Source organism: Rhinichthys klamathensis, unplaced genomic scaffold, assembly GCF_029890125.1.
Source record: "Rhinichthys klamathensis goyatoka isolate OS25496 unplaced genomic scaffold, OSU_Roscu_1.1 h1tg000009l_1, whole genome shotgun sequence".
Lineage (NCBI taxonomy): Eukaryota > Metazoa > Chordata > Actinopteri > Cypriniformes > Leuciscidae > Rhinichthys > Rhinichthys klamathensis.
The window spans coordinates 5,885,130-5,902,506 of NW_026606562.1; the positions used below are offsets into that span (position 1 = coordinate 5,885,130).

Consider the following 17,377-nt stretch of genomic DNA (forward strand, 5'->3'; position numbering starts at 1 on the left):
CACTCCAAAATGTAATAGACTGTAATATTGGCAACATTGTTATTTCGGATCATGCTCCCGTTTTTCTTAGGTTAGGCCTACCCAACCAAATATACCACCCGGCTTCCTGGAAATTCAAACCATGGCTCGTTCATGACCCAAATTTTGAATCCTACCTTAAAGAGCAAGTTAAGCTATTTCTTATGGACAATAGAACCCCAGAAGTGTCTCCCAATTTGCTCTGGGACACGGCTAAAGCATATATTAGGGGATTAATTATATCCTATGTATCCAACCAGAAAAAAAAGCAGCTGGCAATTAGAAAATTAGAAATTATTCTCCATAATTTAAAAACAAAATATAACACTTGCCCCTCAGATGTGCTTCTTGCCGAGATAGAAACCTTCAAAACCTCTCTTGAAGCAATACTTACTAATAAAGCTGAAAAGTCAGTTTTCTTTGCTAGACAGCGGATGTATGAATTTGCCAATAAACCTAACAAATATCTAGCCAACTTATTGCGGAGCCGATCCCAAGCCCAGGTCATATCCAGTATCAAAGATAAAGAAGGCAAGTGTCATCATGATAACAAAGTAATCAAAAAAATCTTTAGAGCGTTTTATAAGAGGCTTTATTCATCCCAATCAAGCCTCTCTTCTGGTGATAATATGAATAAATTCTTTGCAAACTTAAATATACAGGAATCAACTGAGGAGCAAAGACGGATGTTAAACAAACCAATTGAGCTGAGCGAAATTTTGAATTGTATTAATAGTCTTCCCAAAGGAAAAGCACCAGGGCCCGATGGGTTTACAGTGGAATTTTTTCAGAAATTTTAAATGGAGCTAGGGAGCTTAATGCATGAAATGATACATTATTCGTTTGATTCTGATAAGCTTCCTGACTCCATGACAGAAGCCAACATATGTGTCTTTTTAAAAAAAGGTAAATGCCCTGAGGAGTGCGGTTCATATCGCCCTATTTCTCTGCTAAATGTGGACACAAAAATTTTGGCAAAGATATTAGCCACTCGACTGGAATCAATTCTCCCCAAAATAATTCATCCTGACCAGACAGGCTTTGTCAAAGGCAGATCCTCAGCTCATAATATTAGAAGGCTTCTTAACATAATTCAACATTCAAATCAGCACGCAAACTCTGGATTGGTCATCTCATTAGACGCTGAGAAGGCATTCGATAGGGTCGAATGGCCATATTTATTCTCAGTTCTCTCTAAATTTAATTTGGGTGATGCATTTATTAAATGGGTTAGGATCTTGTACTCTTCCCCCACAGCGAGAGTCATTACTAACGGTCTTAAATCCCCTAGATTTACTTTAGCGCGTGGTACCAGACAAGGCTGCCCGATGTCGCCGCTGCTGTTCGCGCTGGCTATTGAACCGCTGGCTACAGCCATTAGAGATGACCCAACCATTGAAGGACTTAGACTGGAAGAGAAAACATATAAAATTTCACTGTACGCCGATGACATCTTAATTTACCTCGCCTCTCCACAACAATCAATTCCACATCTTATTGATACAATTTCTAATTTTGGCTCTTTCTCTGGGTATAAAATAAATCTTTCAAAGTCAGAAGCAATGCCGTTAAGTAAATCGCACTCCCACAACCTTACAATTTCTCACCCATTTAAATGGTCTCCGGCAGGCTTTGTGTATTTGGGTATAAAGATTACACAGAGGCTGGAAGGTCTGTATAAAAGCAATTTCGTCCCTATTTTTTCGAATATCAGATCAGATCTAGATAGATGGTGTAATCTTCCCTTATCCCTATTACGCCGTGTCCATCTTGTCAAAATAAATATTTTACCCCGCCTTCTATACCCATTTCAAATGCTACCAGTTCTCATTCCTAACAAAGCACTTAAACAGTTGCGTGGCTCCATTATTTCCTTTATTTGGCGGAAAAAAAAGACCTAGACTGAGATATAGCTTTTTAACACTCTTGAGTAGATGTGGAGGTCTAGCGGCCCCAGACATTAGCCTATATCAGCTCTCTGCCCAACTTCGATTTACACTGGAATGGCACTTGAACGATCCAAACTCAACTTGGATTAGCGCAGAAGCCACAACTCTTGGGCCAATCCCTCTACGTAATCTACTATATCTGTCGCCCAAAACACAGCGAACTTTAACTAAAGATAATTTCATCCTTAAAAATATGATTAAAATATATGGAGATTAGTACGCAAAACAGAAGGGCTTGGCTCCCACCTTTCACTACTCACACCCTTGCATAACAACCCAGATTTCCCCCCGGGGATGAGTGATGGCCTAATACATTTGAAAGATAAAGGAATACATGTCATAGGAGATTTGATGGAGAATAATTCCTTCGAATAAAGACCTTCGAACAATTCACTGCAAAATATGATATCAATAAGAAGTTCTTCTTGGTATACCACCAAATACGCAGCTTTATAACAAAAAATCTCAGAGTCTATTCAAGTGGTCTATGTGTGTCCCCAATTGAGGAACAATTAAATAAACTTACGTCATCTCGATCTGCATCCAAAATCTTCTATGACATTTTGATAAGGGCAAATACAGATAACTCAGATAGAACTAGGGTGTTATGGGAAAAGGACTTTGGGGAAGAAATTCAGACAACTGATTGGGAAGCCGTATGTGAGATTCCCTCCTATCTAGCCCAGGGCCGTCGCCAGAACATATAGAATGGGGGGGGCATTTCATTTTCATGGGGGGGGGGCACACTTTTTATGATCTACAAAACAAACAGTCACAAAAACAATAACATCCCCTATTTAGTCTAATATAACTGAAATAGACCAAATTCTATATTTAAACAACACCAAAACACAAAATATTAAGTTTCTGATCATAGGCGGAGGGTGAACCAACACCATGAGGATATGCGCTTCCCCTTTAAAAACATTTACTATGCAGGATTTGACATGGCAGAAAGCTCGCAGAGCGCCTATTTTATTATCTTTAAAAAGCGGTTATAGCCTACAACTTCATCGCGATCTCACAAAGTTCCTAGGCTATCAGTAAAGCTGATACACAATAATGCCTTATTAGCATAGCCTAACTGCTTATTATAACGAGAGGATTTGCACGCGCGTAGAACTAATCCACTCACCGCTCAAAACACCGGAGTTTAGCCAATATTCTTTTATTACGGAGAAAACTGATCCTAGACCAGCATTTATGGACAGCTTTTCCCTCTAAAAGCAATCAGAAGTATATGGAAGCTTGTTTTCGCCACGCAATAAAAAAATTTAAAAGATAATTGCGACTTTTTATCTCACAATTCTCACATGGATTTCTCTCAATTTTTTCCTCAAAATTCTGACTTTATAACACGCAAATGTGACTGTACATCACTCAACTCTGACTTTATAACTTGCCATTTTGATTTTATATCACGCAGTTCTGAGAAAAATTACCCTTTTTTTTCGTGGAAACAGTATAGGCTGTTTTTAGCAGGCAAATGAATCAGAAAATTCAACCAGCCCGCTTGGCCAGGGGAAGGTAAGCCTTGAGCCTTACACGCTCCGACTAATTTTCATATTTCTGAAGACAATGTGTTATTTAAAGTTACAGAGATTAGTGCACCTGTGTGCTACATGCTGCTGACGACATTTCGTTATGGAATACGTGGATACGTTTTTTTGCTCTCAATAGTAAGTTTGTTCAATGACCATATGATTAGGGGGGCACGTTGTGTCATCTGGGGGGGCACGGCCCCCTAATGCCCCCCCTTGGCGACGGGCCTGATCTAGCCAACAACTCAGCCTGGGAAATGCAATTTAAAATTGTTCATCGTTTGCATGTGACTCCAGCCCAAAGACATAAAGTGAACCCAAAACTCTCCAACCTCTGTAATAAATGTAAAAGACTAGAAGGAACCCTCTTCCACTGTTTCTGGAGCTGCTCAACAATACAACTATTCTGGATGGGCGTCCTAAAGGAACTTGAGAGCATATTTCGCTGCTCATTACAATTAGGACCAAAGACATGTTTGCTTGGGATGAGCCAGGAACTCCCGTCCAAATTCCAAGGGGCACACCTTCTTCAAATTTTACTACACTGTGCTCGCAAATGCATACTTGTATGTTGGATAACAGATCGAGCCCCATCAATAGCACAGTGGATCAACACAGCCAAAGGCCTTATTCCTTATGAAGCTTTTTCAACAGCATTAAAAGATAAACCTTTTAAATTCTATAGAGTATGGGACCCCTTCTTCACTTATCTTGGGGGGGAGAGACACATCTGCTAGCGCTGGGAATACAGAACCTGGCATGGAAGGACTGAATAACTACCCAATTCTGATGCTTAGTTTCCTTTTTTTTTTTCTTTTTTTTTTCTGGTAATTATTTGTGATATATATTGTGAAAATGTACTTTAGTGTGTATTCTGTGGAGAATAGCCACCTGGGCAATTTGTCTTAGCTCAGACTGGCCAACTATGTCTAAACCCTGTCAATGTCAAAAGCTTGAATAAAAAAAATATATATATATATATATATATATATATATATATATTTGTTTAAAAAAAAAAAAAAAAAAAAGAAGTGCCGTCGTGTCCTGTGGGCCAAGGCTCATTTAAAATGGACTATTTCAAAGTGGAAAAGTATTCTATGGTCCGACGAGTCCAAATTTGACATTCTTGTTGGAAATCACGGACGCTGTGTTCTCCGGGCAAAAGAAGAGGGAGACCTTCCATCGTGTTATCAGCGTTCAGTTCAAAAGCCAGCATCTCTGATGGTATGGGGGTGCATAAGTGCATACGGTATGGGCAGCTTGCATGTTTTGGAAGGCACTATAAATGCTGAAAGCTATATAAAGGTTTTAGAGCAACATATGCTCCCCTCCAGACGATGTCTATTTCAGGGAAGGCCTTGTGTATTTCAGCAGGACAATGCAAAGCCACATACTGCAGCTATTACAACTCCATGGCTACATCGTAGAAGAGTCCGGGTGTTGAATTGGCCTGCCTGCAGTCCAGATCTTTCACCTATAGAGAACACTTGGCGCATCATTAAACGACAAATGCGTCAAAGACGACCACGAACACTTCAGCAGCTGGAAACCTATATAAGGCAAGAATGGGACCAAATTCCAACACCAAAACTCCAGACACTCATAAACTCGATGCCCAAACGTCTTCAGACTGTTTTGAAAAGAAGAGGAGATGTTACACCATGGTAAACGTGCCCCCGTCCCAACTATTTTGAGACCTGTAGCAGGCATCAAATTTGAAATGGGCTAATTTATTAGATAAAAGTGTAAATTTTCTCAGTTAAAACATTTGTTATGTTATCTATGTTCTATTGTGAATAAAATATTGGCTCATGGGATTTGAAAGTCTTATAGTTTTCATTTTATTCAAATTTAAAAAACGTCCCAACTTTTCCGGAATTCGGGTTGTATATTAACTCAGTACCTCAATTTAGAGTTCATGTAAGGAGTATTTTGTGAATTATCAATGAGAATGAAATCATATAATAATAGGCTACATTTATATCAATAAAAAAGTATTCATGTAAACATAGGTAGTGTCCATCATACCAGAGTTTTTCCAGTTTGCAGTTTGGATCCTCCATCAGTGCAGTGAGCACTGAATCTCCAGGGTGATTGTAGCTCAGATCCAGCTCTCTCAAGTGTGAGAAGTTTAAACTCAGAGCTGAAGCTAGATGAGAGCATCCTTCTTTTGTCACCATACAGCCAGATAATCTACAATGACAGACATCAAAGGCATAAATATATATATTAGGGCTGTCAAAAAATTAATCACGATTAATCGCAACAAAAATAAAAGTTTGTGTTTACATAATATATGTGTGTGTACTGTGTATAATTATTTTTAATAAATAAATACCCACACATGCATGTGTATTTAAGAAATATTTGCATGTATATACTGTATATTGACTGAATGTAGCCTATATATAATGTATATTTTATATAAATATAAACATTTTATATATAAATAACATATTTTTCTGAAATATATACGTGTGTGCATTTATATACAAAATAATTATACACAGTACACACACGTGTATTATGTAAACACAAACTTTTATTTTGGATGCGATTAATCGCGATTAATCTTTTGACAGCCCTAATATATATAAATATATATCCCCTCAGTTTTATGACTATTTTAAAATTACCTCAGTTTCTCCAGTTTACAGTTTGGAATCTTCAGTGCATCAGAGAGCAGCTTCACTCCTGAATCTTTCAAGTTATTGTTACTCAGGTCCAGTTCCTTTATGCAGGAGTTTGACGACTGTAGAGCTGAAGCCACACTTTCACAACACTGATCAGTGAACTTACCGATGGACAATCTAAACAGAAGATTAAATTATTACATCATTGACCCTTATGTAAGAACTGCATTTGCAATGTATTTATGCTTTACAAAACCCAGTAAACACAGAACATTCCCAAATAAGAACATTCTAGGAACATTCTCTGTATGTTTTTTCTTTCTTTTCCCCCCCCCCAGAAGGTTGCAGGGAGGGTTTTTTGTAACAACCTAAAGATAACTTATACAGAACGTTCCCTGTAGGTTATTTTTAGATTTGACTAAAGTGAACCTTCTCAGAACATTATCCTAGTTAAAGTTAATTAGTTCATAAAATAACGGTTTCTTAATTTTTTTTAATGTCTGTGAATAAATTTCATATTTTAAAAACCCTAGATTGTACTGTTAGTCATTGTTATTTGGCGCTGAAATAACGTAAAATCTGGGTCATTGTGGTAGTGACACAAGCCCATACGAAATCTTACATGTTAATGGAAAAATTGAATCTGTAGTTTAATCAATAGAAATCATATGAAGCATTAAAACAGATCAAAAGACATGGTTTGTAGTATTGATGCAGCAGTACTGGATGATTACTGATGTATAGCAGGGTAAATGATATCAGAGTATAGAAGTTAGGGACAAAACCAACAGGGAACGTTCTTTTTACATAAAGAAAACTTTCCAGGATAACCAACAGAGAACGTTAGTTCTGGGGATGTTCTGGGAACCAGAAATTGTTAGCTGGGGCAAAAGATTCAAGAAGAGCTTTCAGTGAGCAGTGTAACTTTCAGTAAAATGTGTTCATAAAGTGGTACAAATTTATCTGATATTCTTTGGGCTGAAATGAATTGTGACATTCCAAAGATTTTTATCAGTTGTTTCTTTTTTATATGTATAGGCAGTGTATATATATATATATATATATATATATATATATATATATATATATATATATATATATATATATATATATATATAACTTAAATCATGCTGTAACATTTTTGAAACTGGCAAATAACAATATATTTGATCATTTCCACTTTTATCCAACAAATCAACTCTCTATTCTGTTAGTAAAATGAAATGAATCTGACAAAAAAAAACTCAGTTTTTCTAGTTGACAGTTTGGACTCTTCAGTGCATCAAACAGCAGCTTCCCTCCGCGATCTTCCAAGTGATTGTTACTCAGGTCCAGCTCTCTCAATGAAGAATTTAATTGTAGAGCTGTAGCCACACTTTCACAGCACTGATCAGTGAGATTACAACCTGACAATCTAAAATAACAGTAAATGGTTAATTGACACTTTACAGAATTCCCATTTAAATAGGAAGGTCTCAAAACTGTTTGATCTTAACGTTAACAACTGTTACTATGCCCTACACATTTCAGAGCACCATTCATCACTATCATAGTTGATCTTTCTAGAAAGGATTAAAAAAAATACACAGAAGATAGAGATGCACCGGTCCACCAGCCATACATCTGAAATGGATGGTTTTTGCTCCAAACACACTATCGGCAACTGGACGGGTTTTAGCTTTATTTTGGCGATCTTGCACACAAACTACATTGCAATAATTTCCCAAAATGTCTTGTGTGCAAATATTACGAGGTCTGTAAACGGGACGTTAACACAAGCCAATTGTTCAAGCCGCACTGTCTTGTGTTCTGCCATGTCGTGTTGGATACTTTGCCAGTTTTGTTTTAATCTTTCAGTTTTGTTTTTGCTTCCCCTCCTGATTTCTCCAGGCAGTTCCTCACGAGCCCTGGTCTCGCTCTCAATCTCCAATCGGGGATTGCCTTTGTCTCTGCTCTGCTTCACGTGACTGTCTTCAGAAAAGTTTCGATGCCATTGACTTTTCCTCTCACCTCTGAATAAACTAGTGTTTATAAGCGCAGCTGCTTTGTTTACAGCAGTGCCCAAAGAAACAGCTGCTGTTGAATTTGCATTTTCATTCGTCTGTCTGCTGTTATTGTTTTGTGCAGGTGTGTCCAACAAATCAACTCTCTATACTGTTAGTAAAATGAAATAACAAATATATACAAAGGAATCTGACAAACAAACCTCAGTTTTTCTAGTTGACAGTTTGGACTCTTTAGTGCATCAAACAGCAGCTTCCCTCCGCGATCTTCCAAGTTATTGTTACTCAGGTCCAGCTCTCTCAATGAAGAATTGAATTGTAGAGCTGTAGCCACACTTTCACAGCACTGATAAGTGAGATTACAACCTGAGAATCTAAAATAACAGTAAATGGTTAATTGACACTTTGCAGAATTACCATTTAAATAGGAAGGTCTCAGAAGGTTTCAAAGCACCGTTCATCACCATCATAGTTGATCTTTCTAGAAAGGATTTTAAAAAACCCACACAAAATCTCTAGAAAGGATTTTTTTTTTTAAAACACAAAATTGCTTAAAACGATAATAAATACAAAACAACGATAATAAATAAAAAACAACAGTATAAATAAAAGCAGAGAAAATATACACAGTAGCACTACACACTAATCTGCATAATACCGATTGCGATACATAAGGAGAACTGGAGTACTGTAATTATCACAGTATTCATATACACAGATTCCACCACACTTCCAGCACTAGCCAGCAGCCATATCACCCTGTAGCCGAAGACTGGTTGCCCACTGAAGCTAAGCAGGGCTGAGCCGGGTTAGTACCTGGATGGGAGACCTTCTGAGAAAACCAGGTTGCTGCTAGACGAGGTGTTAGTGAGGCCAGCAGGGGGCGCTCACCCTGTGGTCTGTGTGGGTCCTAACGCCCCAGTATAGTGACGGGGACACTATACTGTCAAAGAGCACCGTCCTTCGGATGAGACGTTAAACCGAGGCCCTGACTCTCTGTGGTCATTAAAAATCCCAGGATGTCTTTCGAAAGAGTAGGGGTGTAACCCCGGCATCCTGGCCAAATTTGCCCAGTGGCCTCTGAATCATCCCCATATATATATATACTCTGATTGGCTTCATCACTCTGTCTCCTCTCCACCAGTAAGCTGGTGTGTGGTGGGCGTTCTGGCGCAATATGGCTGCCGTCGCATCATCCAGGTGGATGCTGCACACTGGTGGTGGTTGAGGAGATTCCCCCTTCCATGTGAAGCGCTTTGAGTGCCTAGAAAAGCGCTATATAAATGTAATGAATTATTATTATTTTTCTCCCCAAAATGCTCACATTCAATAGAAACTTGAAAAATTACATATTTTAGTGGGACGCTTACTCTTTATTAATGTATTAATGAATTTTGCGTTAAAGAAAAGGTGGTCAAAAATTCTAATCTCTATGGTAATAGAGTGGTGCCGGTATGACGCCACTTTGTAGGCCAACCGGCAGTTCGCATTTTTTCATAGGCTTTTGGATTATCGCAAAAAACAAGCTCTCTGATCAACAGCAGTTTATGATATACACGTTTTGTCCATCAAGGTAATTTTCACAGATGAAAAAACCTTGAATTTTTTAAGCCTAATTGCAGTCACCAGAAGTAAAAAGCTAAAGGTAGGCTATAAACGAACTAGACTGTTCCACGACTTCAACATCACCATCACTGAGCCTCCGACAACTCTTAGTTTTTTATCTAAAACATTTTCCCAGAACATTTGAATTAGACTAGTTTATAAGAGAACAATAATAAGCATAATGTTGCTGTAAAAGTGGACTGAGTTTAGCTGTTCGGCGAGATGATGTTTAAACTCCTCGACAGCCTCTGTTGTGCCATTTAGCCACTTGTTAGCAATCGCCTTTTTCAAGACACGTAACAGCTTAAAAATGAGTGGGGAAATACTGATGTATTTTATGTCGTAGAATAAAACTTGAAAGTGTCTTGAGCTTATATTCACCACAGACCTTATTTCAGCCATTTAACCAAAAAAAAAACATTGACTTCGGGATGATGGAACCGGAAGTGCTAAAATGCTAACTCATTTCATTTCTACATTTTGGCCAAGCGGCAACCTTACTTTCTCTCTCTTGAAACCAACACGTAAGTGACTTAAACTGAAATTAATTTTAATTGACCCTTCGCTAAGCCCCGCCCTCCTTAGTTACTGTTGCTACGCCTGTCAAGCTTTCGCGGCTGCCACGTCTATTACAGTGTGAATGCACCGGTGTCAGACATTCCCAAGGAGATATTTAGTCATTTTTGGCGAACAAGTGAAATATCTGAGAGAGCAAGACAAAAGGGACAGCAGTATGCATTCGAGGGATATATCCACGACATAATATGCAACCGATTAGAGAATAATTTCATCAAAATTGAAGCTAAAGCCTATAACGTTAGGTCCCAGCGTAAGCAGCAGCCGCCTCCTTAGCAGACCATTCAAATGGGAAACACACAAATTGAACAGCTATGTTCATGCACAGCAGAGTAAGTGAAATGTGAAAATAATCTAATATCAAATCAATTTAAATCAAAAAGCTTATCAATCTAACACCGGGAGAGCCGCGATCGGATTGGGGTAAAGTTACAGGGATAAAGTTAACGTTAGTAGGCCGTCCGCCGTCGATTAACACAATGCTGAAACATATTTTAAAGTATGTCAGTGAGCCTCCGTCTTGCCTTTAATCGTCTTATTTTACGTTCAAATATATGCATTATGAACAAAGAACCGCCATTATTTCCAAGCAATAGGCGTTTTTTTGTTTTGTTAATCCTGTCGACATTTAGTTGTGAATGGGTCTCCACACTGCTTGATCCACGCCCGGGATTTCTCCCCTTTGGCTTTTAGGTTTCGGGAAGAGAAAAAATGCCACCCCACCGTCCAAACTTTTAGAATACCGGGTATCAGATTTGCACAATCCATACGCACAACGCGTCGGCATGTTTGCCTCGCTCGAAAGCTTGACAGACCTCCCACGCCTAGTTACGGTTGCTAAGCCACGATTGGCCAGTGGCGGTTTTCGGGTGTGGCTTAGCGAAGGGTCAATTAACAAAAGAACTCTCTTGCTTTATTACCATTCCCATTCGAGACACGATCACACTTGAGTTGATCACCTCACAATTTACACATTCCCTTCACCCATCTCTATCTGAATTCTGAAAAAATCTATATGGTTTAATATGAACGATTATCATACAGTATTATACATGTTTGGTATAATTTGAAATGTCTCAGTGCGACTGGTACAAAGGTCTCATTCCCACAGAAGTAAACCAAAAAGGTAATAAGGTGTGGAGAGTTTAGAGATATCTTGTTCTGCAAAAACTCAGAGACCTGCGCTATGCACCTTTAACTAAGAGTGAGTCTTCGTTGCTATGGATGACGTCAACTGCTGTGGGGGTGCCCCCATGTCCTAAATCAACTTCTGTCCCCAGTAAGTCTGGGACGGTGAGTAATGCAAATTCCCACTGAGGTTTCTGCCCTGGTCTGAGTATTTAGGAAGATGCTGAAGAAGGCTGGTGGCGATCTGTAGCTCAAATTAGCCCGTGATGCAGAGTGGATGCCGGTGTTGTCCCTAATTTCGACCCCCTGCCAAATTATTACCCCCCACATTGAAGTCAGTACCTGATTGGCTAATCCCAACCCCGCCCCTAATCCTACCCCCTCCCTCACAACTAATCCTAAACCTACCAATGCTAGAGGGGTAATAATTTGGCGGGGGTCGAAATTTGGCACAACACCGGCACTCCCATTTTATGTCAGGTTCGCAGGTTCGCATTTGTGCGGCTGATGCTCTTTTGGTGATGAACAGCTCGTGCTCGTGCAAGCGTGAGTGTGGTCCATGAGCGTGCACATCACTGGTTGCAGTTTCGCTTGTCGCCAGAGGGGGCATAGTTCTGCAAAAACTCAGAGACCTGCGCTATGCACCTTTAACTAAGAGTGAGTCTTCGTTGCTATGGATGACTTCAATTCTCATGCACGAGCTTCCTCGCAATGATCACGGTGATTGGTTGTTGGATGACAGGGCCATCATGTGAAACATAACACAGACACAACAAATCATGGAATTACGACATCTAAATATGTCTGTGTCCTACACTAAATAATAATAGTAATGTCATCGAAATGCATATATAATGACATGTTTGTGCAGGCCCCAGTGAAGTGTAATTCTAAAAAAGGCAGAGAGAGAGAGAAAAGTCGTGAATTAAATTAAATTAAACCAAGGTAGCCTAATACCCCAATGAAAACCGCCACTTGCCTAATAATGAAAAACGACGCTTGCATTAACACTTGCTTGGTTAATTGACATCCTATTAGCCTAAATAGACTACTTAAAGCAAGGAAATGTTGCTCCTATTGAAGTAATGTAATAGTTGAATGACGGTGGATTATGAATTCGCCAAAGTGGAAAAGAAAGCCCCCAAAAAAACACAATAAAAGGGAAATTCAGCACTGGGATATCAAGCAAAACTAAGCGTGAGAGTGGGAGAGGATTTGTTTGCAGATCAATGCAGCATTCCCGCTTGTGTCGCGGATCCCGGACGACTGTGAGAGGCGGTGGTGTGTGCTACAATCCTTTGTGAATAGGTCTTAGTGAGTTAGGAATCCTCTCGACTTCTTTTAAGCTGTCCCAGACTTAGGTGCTACTTTTAGGGCTAAAATGCTTCGTGAATTACTCTTAGTGAAAAAAATTAGGAGTCCTAAAGTTAGGAGTGACACGCCCATTATTTTTAGGAGTTGCTCCTAAATTCGCCAGTTAGGAGCTACTTTTAGCCTTAAAATTCTTTGTGAATACGGCCCCATGTCTGTTTTTTAGTTTCAGGTTGTATTTAATCTTCTAAAACCCATCAGATCGTCATCGTCTGTTTAAGCCAGTTCTATGGTGCAGATTGCGCATCTGGGCTGGAGCTGTTAGCGCAAGCAAGGCAGGCAGAGTTAGCGGAGGCCGGAGAAGGAGAAGTGGAGGAGAGCGACGAGGAGGAGGAATTCGCCAATGAACTTGAAGTTGAGGATCACGATGATGATGATAGTGATGAATAAGTTCATTTTGTATGACATGATTGCAGTTGTTTTACAGGGTAGCCTTCATTCTTTCTTGTTGATGTGTTTCGGGCAACAAATTCATATAGGCTCAATGGATATTACCGGTAAATTGTATTGTTCAGCCCATGGCTGTCACATCGTTTCGTTTTTTTTATGCTGCCAGTAATCTAAAGGGGGTCGCACACCGGACAAGAAGTGCAGTGTCGTGTCTATGACAACTCGAGGTATTATGATATTCTCAATTCATTCAGTTAACGGACGCTCTGAGGTAAAGTTTTCAGACTGCAGACTTGGCAACGATTGTATTTAATTGTACAGTACAATCATAACATCGTACAGACATTATCTTAATTCCATAATGTCCTTAAACATAACAATATAGCTAGCCATAAACTGAGAAAGTGCGCGTCCGGTGTGCGATACCTTGAGTTGTCATAGACGCGGCGCGGTGCTGCGCTTCTCGTCCGGTGTGTGACCCCCTTTAGACATACGGTAGGGGTAGGCTAATTCTTACATTAACTGATTTGTTAAACACAATCGAATTATAAATAAAACGTAATATAATGTGTAACCTCCGACTCTCATGCTTTCCGTCTATCAGCCTCTGCTATTTGGATCGTTATCTTTAGACACTCAATGAACAACATCTCAATACTAAATTAAAGGCCTGTCTCATATAGACGCCTATCTCAAACACAAGCCGGTGCAGTTCGGCGATTTGGGAAAATAAAAGCCCAGGCTATTAAGTTTTACAGTAGTTTGCAAAGACAAGAAGTGAATTTCCGTTTAGGGCAGCAAAAGTGCTGCTTGACCAACATAAATCTGGGTGTGTCTTACCTCTGTTTTGATCTAATGTTTCTTTAGATAAGTGTACGTGGGAAATCACGGTATGGCCAATCCAAAGCTATTATAAGACAAGTAAAGTTGGTTGACTTATCTGTAGTAGTGGCCATACCTCTACTGAAGTAAACGTTAAGTTAAATTCAACTGTATGCAATTCCATGGGGGCTATACCAAAGTATCTTTGATTGTGTAAACATGAATGTGACCGATCTCAGGTATATAGCAATTACCTCAGTTTGAGGACCAAAACTGGCGAGATTGTGAAACACATTAAACAGATGACGTAAGGACCTCTGAGCGACATAGTTTCCTAATCTGAACGGGTAAAATATAATTAAAGAGTTAGAAAAGAATAATCGGTAACACTTTACAATACGGGTGCACTAATATGCATTAATTCATGGTTAACTAATGCACAGATAATCAAGAGTTAATGTATAAAGAGTCTATATGATTAATAGATTAAGTAATAGATGAATTGCTATTAATTAAACGTATCATTGTGTATTAATTCCTTATCAAAGATCAAAGATACTTTGGTATAGCCCCCATGGAATTGCATACAGTTGAATTTAACTTAACGTTTACGTCAGTAGAGGTATGGCCACTACTACAGATAAGTCAATAATAACATATTAATGACATATTTTATTAACTAATGGTGTAAATGAATGTGTTACTTACCACAATTAGTCAACGCTATGCACTTCAACTTCCAGTTGTCTGCTTTAATTAATCATTAGCTAATGATTTGCAAAGGTATCATTATGTTATGACTTTACTTGTTGAGGCATATGACTACGGTATTAACTAATTAAGTAATATGTCATTATGGTTATGGGTTTTGTCATCCCCTCAAAAGGTCTGTGGGGCAGTTGCACATGCAGTGAGTGTAATGTCAGAGTGTTTGAAGGCTGGGCAAGTTGGGCCGCACACAAATATCAGCACAGCAGAATCTGAAATACTGACGCTGTTACACCGTGTTTAAACTGGACGAGACCATTACAGCTGTCTACACTGGACATGACAGACCACTGCAAGTCCATTTGTCCTTCATAACAGAAGTAGCGCAAGAGCTCGGAGTACGTCAGAAATAGAGTGAGGCATCAGTTTACTGTCCGGGTTTTGTTGTGTCGTGTAGGCTAGCATTGTATCGCATCAGTGTTGTATCACTGATTATAATGGGTTCTAGTTTCTTTGTCCGGTCTAGACACAGTGTTATGAAATAGCAGAGCCCGGCCGCATATTCTCAGTGTTCTTCCTTTAAATCCTAGAGCTCAAGCTTAACCTGACACACTCCTGTGCCATGAACTGTTGGATGCGGCGGTTCATCTGGCACAGTCGAATCCAGGTTATAGAAGGCGGGAAATTGAAATCCATAGTGTGGATGTCAAAACCAAAATTACATATTACTTAACAATTAGTTAATAGTCATGTGCCTCAACAAGTAAAGTCATAACATAATGATACCCTTGCAAATCATTAACTAATGATTAATTAAAGCAGACAACTGGAAGTTGAAGTGCATAGCTTTGACTAATTGTGATAATTAACACATTAATTTACACTATTAGTTAATAAATATGTTAAGGAGTTAATACACAATGACACATTGAATTAATAGCAATTCATGTATTACTTAATCTATTAATCATACTCTTTATTAGTTGCTGATGCAGTAATAATTAATGGTTTAGTTCTTCATGAGTCATACATTAACTCATGATTATCTGTTCATTAGTTAAACATGAATTAATGCATATTAGTGCACCCGTATTGTAAAGTGTTACCGAATAATCAAACATTCGCTCACTTTTAATGATGCTCAGATATCATCAAAACCTTTTTCATTTATGGAGTCAGATGAAATAAAGAGGTAATACATATGAGATAATGTATTTCATTTAATCTTGTTGTTTTGTGTAAAAGGAATGACAGTAACACGCAGAGACCTTCACCCGTTATCGGAAACCGCCTTTGGGCCGATCTAGACGGGCTTACAGTTCCTTTAGTGTTTGGTTTAGACCCTACTCTGAAGTAAGAGCAGTTCCTAGAACTAAAATCATTCCTAGTTCCTGCGGTGCGAAAGCCAAAATCCGGGTACTTCCGCCAATAGTTCTAGGAACTATGAAAAGGTTCCTCCGGTGTGAAAGCCCCTATATACTTTAAAGTATAATTAAGTATTCTAAGTGTACTTGGCTTGTAGTTGTTTTTAATCTTTTGATTGAGGAGGCAATTTAATACTTTTTTCAAATTTTTTTAAATACAGTCTTATAAACTTACATTGTTTGAAAATATTGATTTATAAAGAAAACATGTTCCTAATTCTGAGTATCTGATTTTTTGTGTAGGCTAGGCCACTGGTAGTGTACTTAGGAATTTACTGTAAATCTACTTTACTCTTTCCAAGCCATTGACAGAATTTCCTGGCTATCCATGTTTTCACTGTCATACGGTAGGATGCGCTATTACACATGGAGCCTACTGTCGATGACGCACTGGAGCCACTGAGGCTGGCCCCGCCCCTACTGTCGATGATGCACTGGAGCCACTGAGCTCCTGGCCCCGCCCCTACTGATCACGCACTGGAGCCACTGAGCTCCTGGCCCCGCCCCTACTGATGACGCACTGGAGCCACTGAGCTCCTGGCCCCGCCCCTACTGATGACACACTGGAGCCACTGAGCTCCTGGCCCCGCCCCTACTGATGACCCACTGGAGCCACTGAGCTCCTGGCCCCGCCCCTACTGATGACACACTGGAGCCACTGAGCTCCTGGCCCCGCCCCTACTGATGACACACTGGAGTCACTGAGCTCCTGGCCCCGCCCCTACTGATGACACACTGGAGTCACTGAGCTCCTGGCCCTGCCCCTACTGTCGATGATGCACTGGAGCCACTGAGGCTGGCCCTGCCCCTACTGTCGATGAAGCACTGGAGCCACTGAGCTTCATCTTATTTAAATTTCCGTAAAACAATCATATCAAGAAGAGGTGGATTAATTTTGTGAAGAGCCACCTTGATGGAGAGCTAAGTATCACCACCAACACCCGCCTTTGTAGTGATCATTTTACACAGGATTCGTCTGAGACAACTGGGATTCACTGATAATCTGCTGTTACTGGTGAATGGGGCCGAACCGACTATCTCCCGCCTCGGCCTTCATCCTCCAGTCCCGAAAGCAGTATCACCTAATATCACCGTTATCTGCTTTCCCGCAGGTGGGTGTGGTTTCAGCGCAGCCAGCAGACACGCCCCCAGCATTTGAGAGCAGAGAATACTGCTAATTTTTACAAGATTTGATAGCTTATTTTATTT

The 17,377-nt window shown here is 39.6% G+C and overlaps 1 protein-coding gene across 2 annotated transcripts in view; it reads right to left on the bottom strand.

The window, feature by feature from the left end:
- Window positions 1-17,377, bottom strand: part of LOC130094472 (NACHT, LRR and PYD domains-containing protein 3-like) — a 30,555-nt gene that overhangs the window by 9,405 nt on the left and 3,773 nt on the right. The window contains exons 3-6 of one of the 2 annotated variants that reach the window (XM_056260787.1): window positions 8,348-8,518; window positions 7,376-7,555; window positions 6,145-6,318; window positions 5,537-5,701 (exon numbers count right to left, since the gene is read on the bottom strand). In XM_056260787.1, coding sequence (XP_056116762.1) covers window positions 5,537-5,701; window positions 6,145-6,318; window positions 7,376-7,555; window positions 8,348-8,518 — 690 coding nt within the window. The remainder of the gene's footprint in view (window positions 1-5,536; window positions 5,702-6,144; window positions 6,319-7,375; window positions 7,556-8,347; window positions 8,519-17,377) is intronic. The other variant, XM_056260778.1, reaches the window with a different exon arrangement.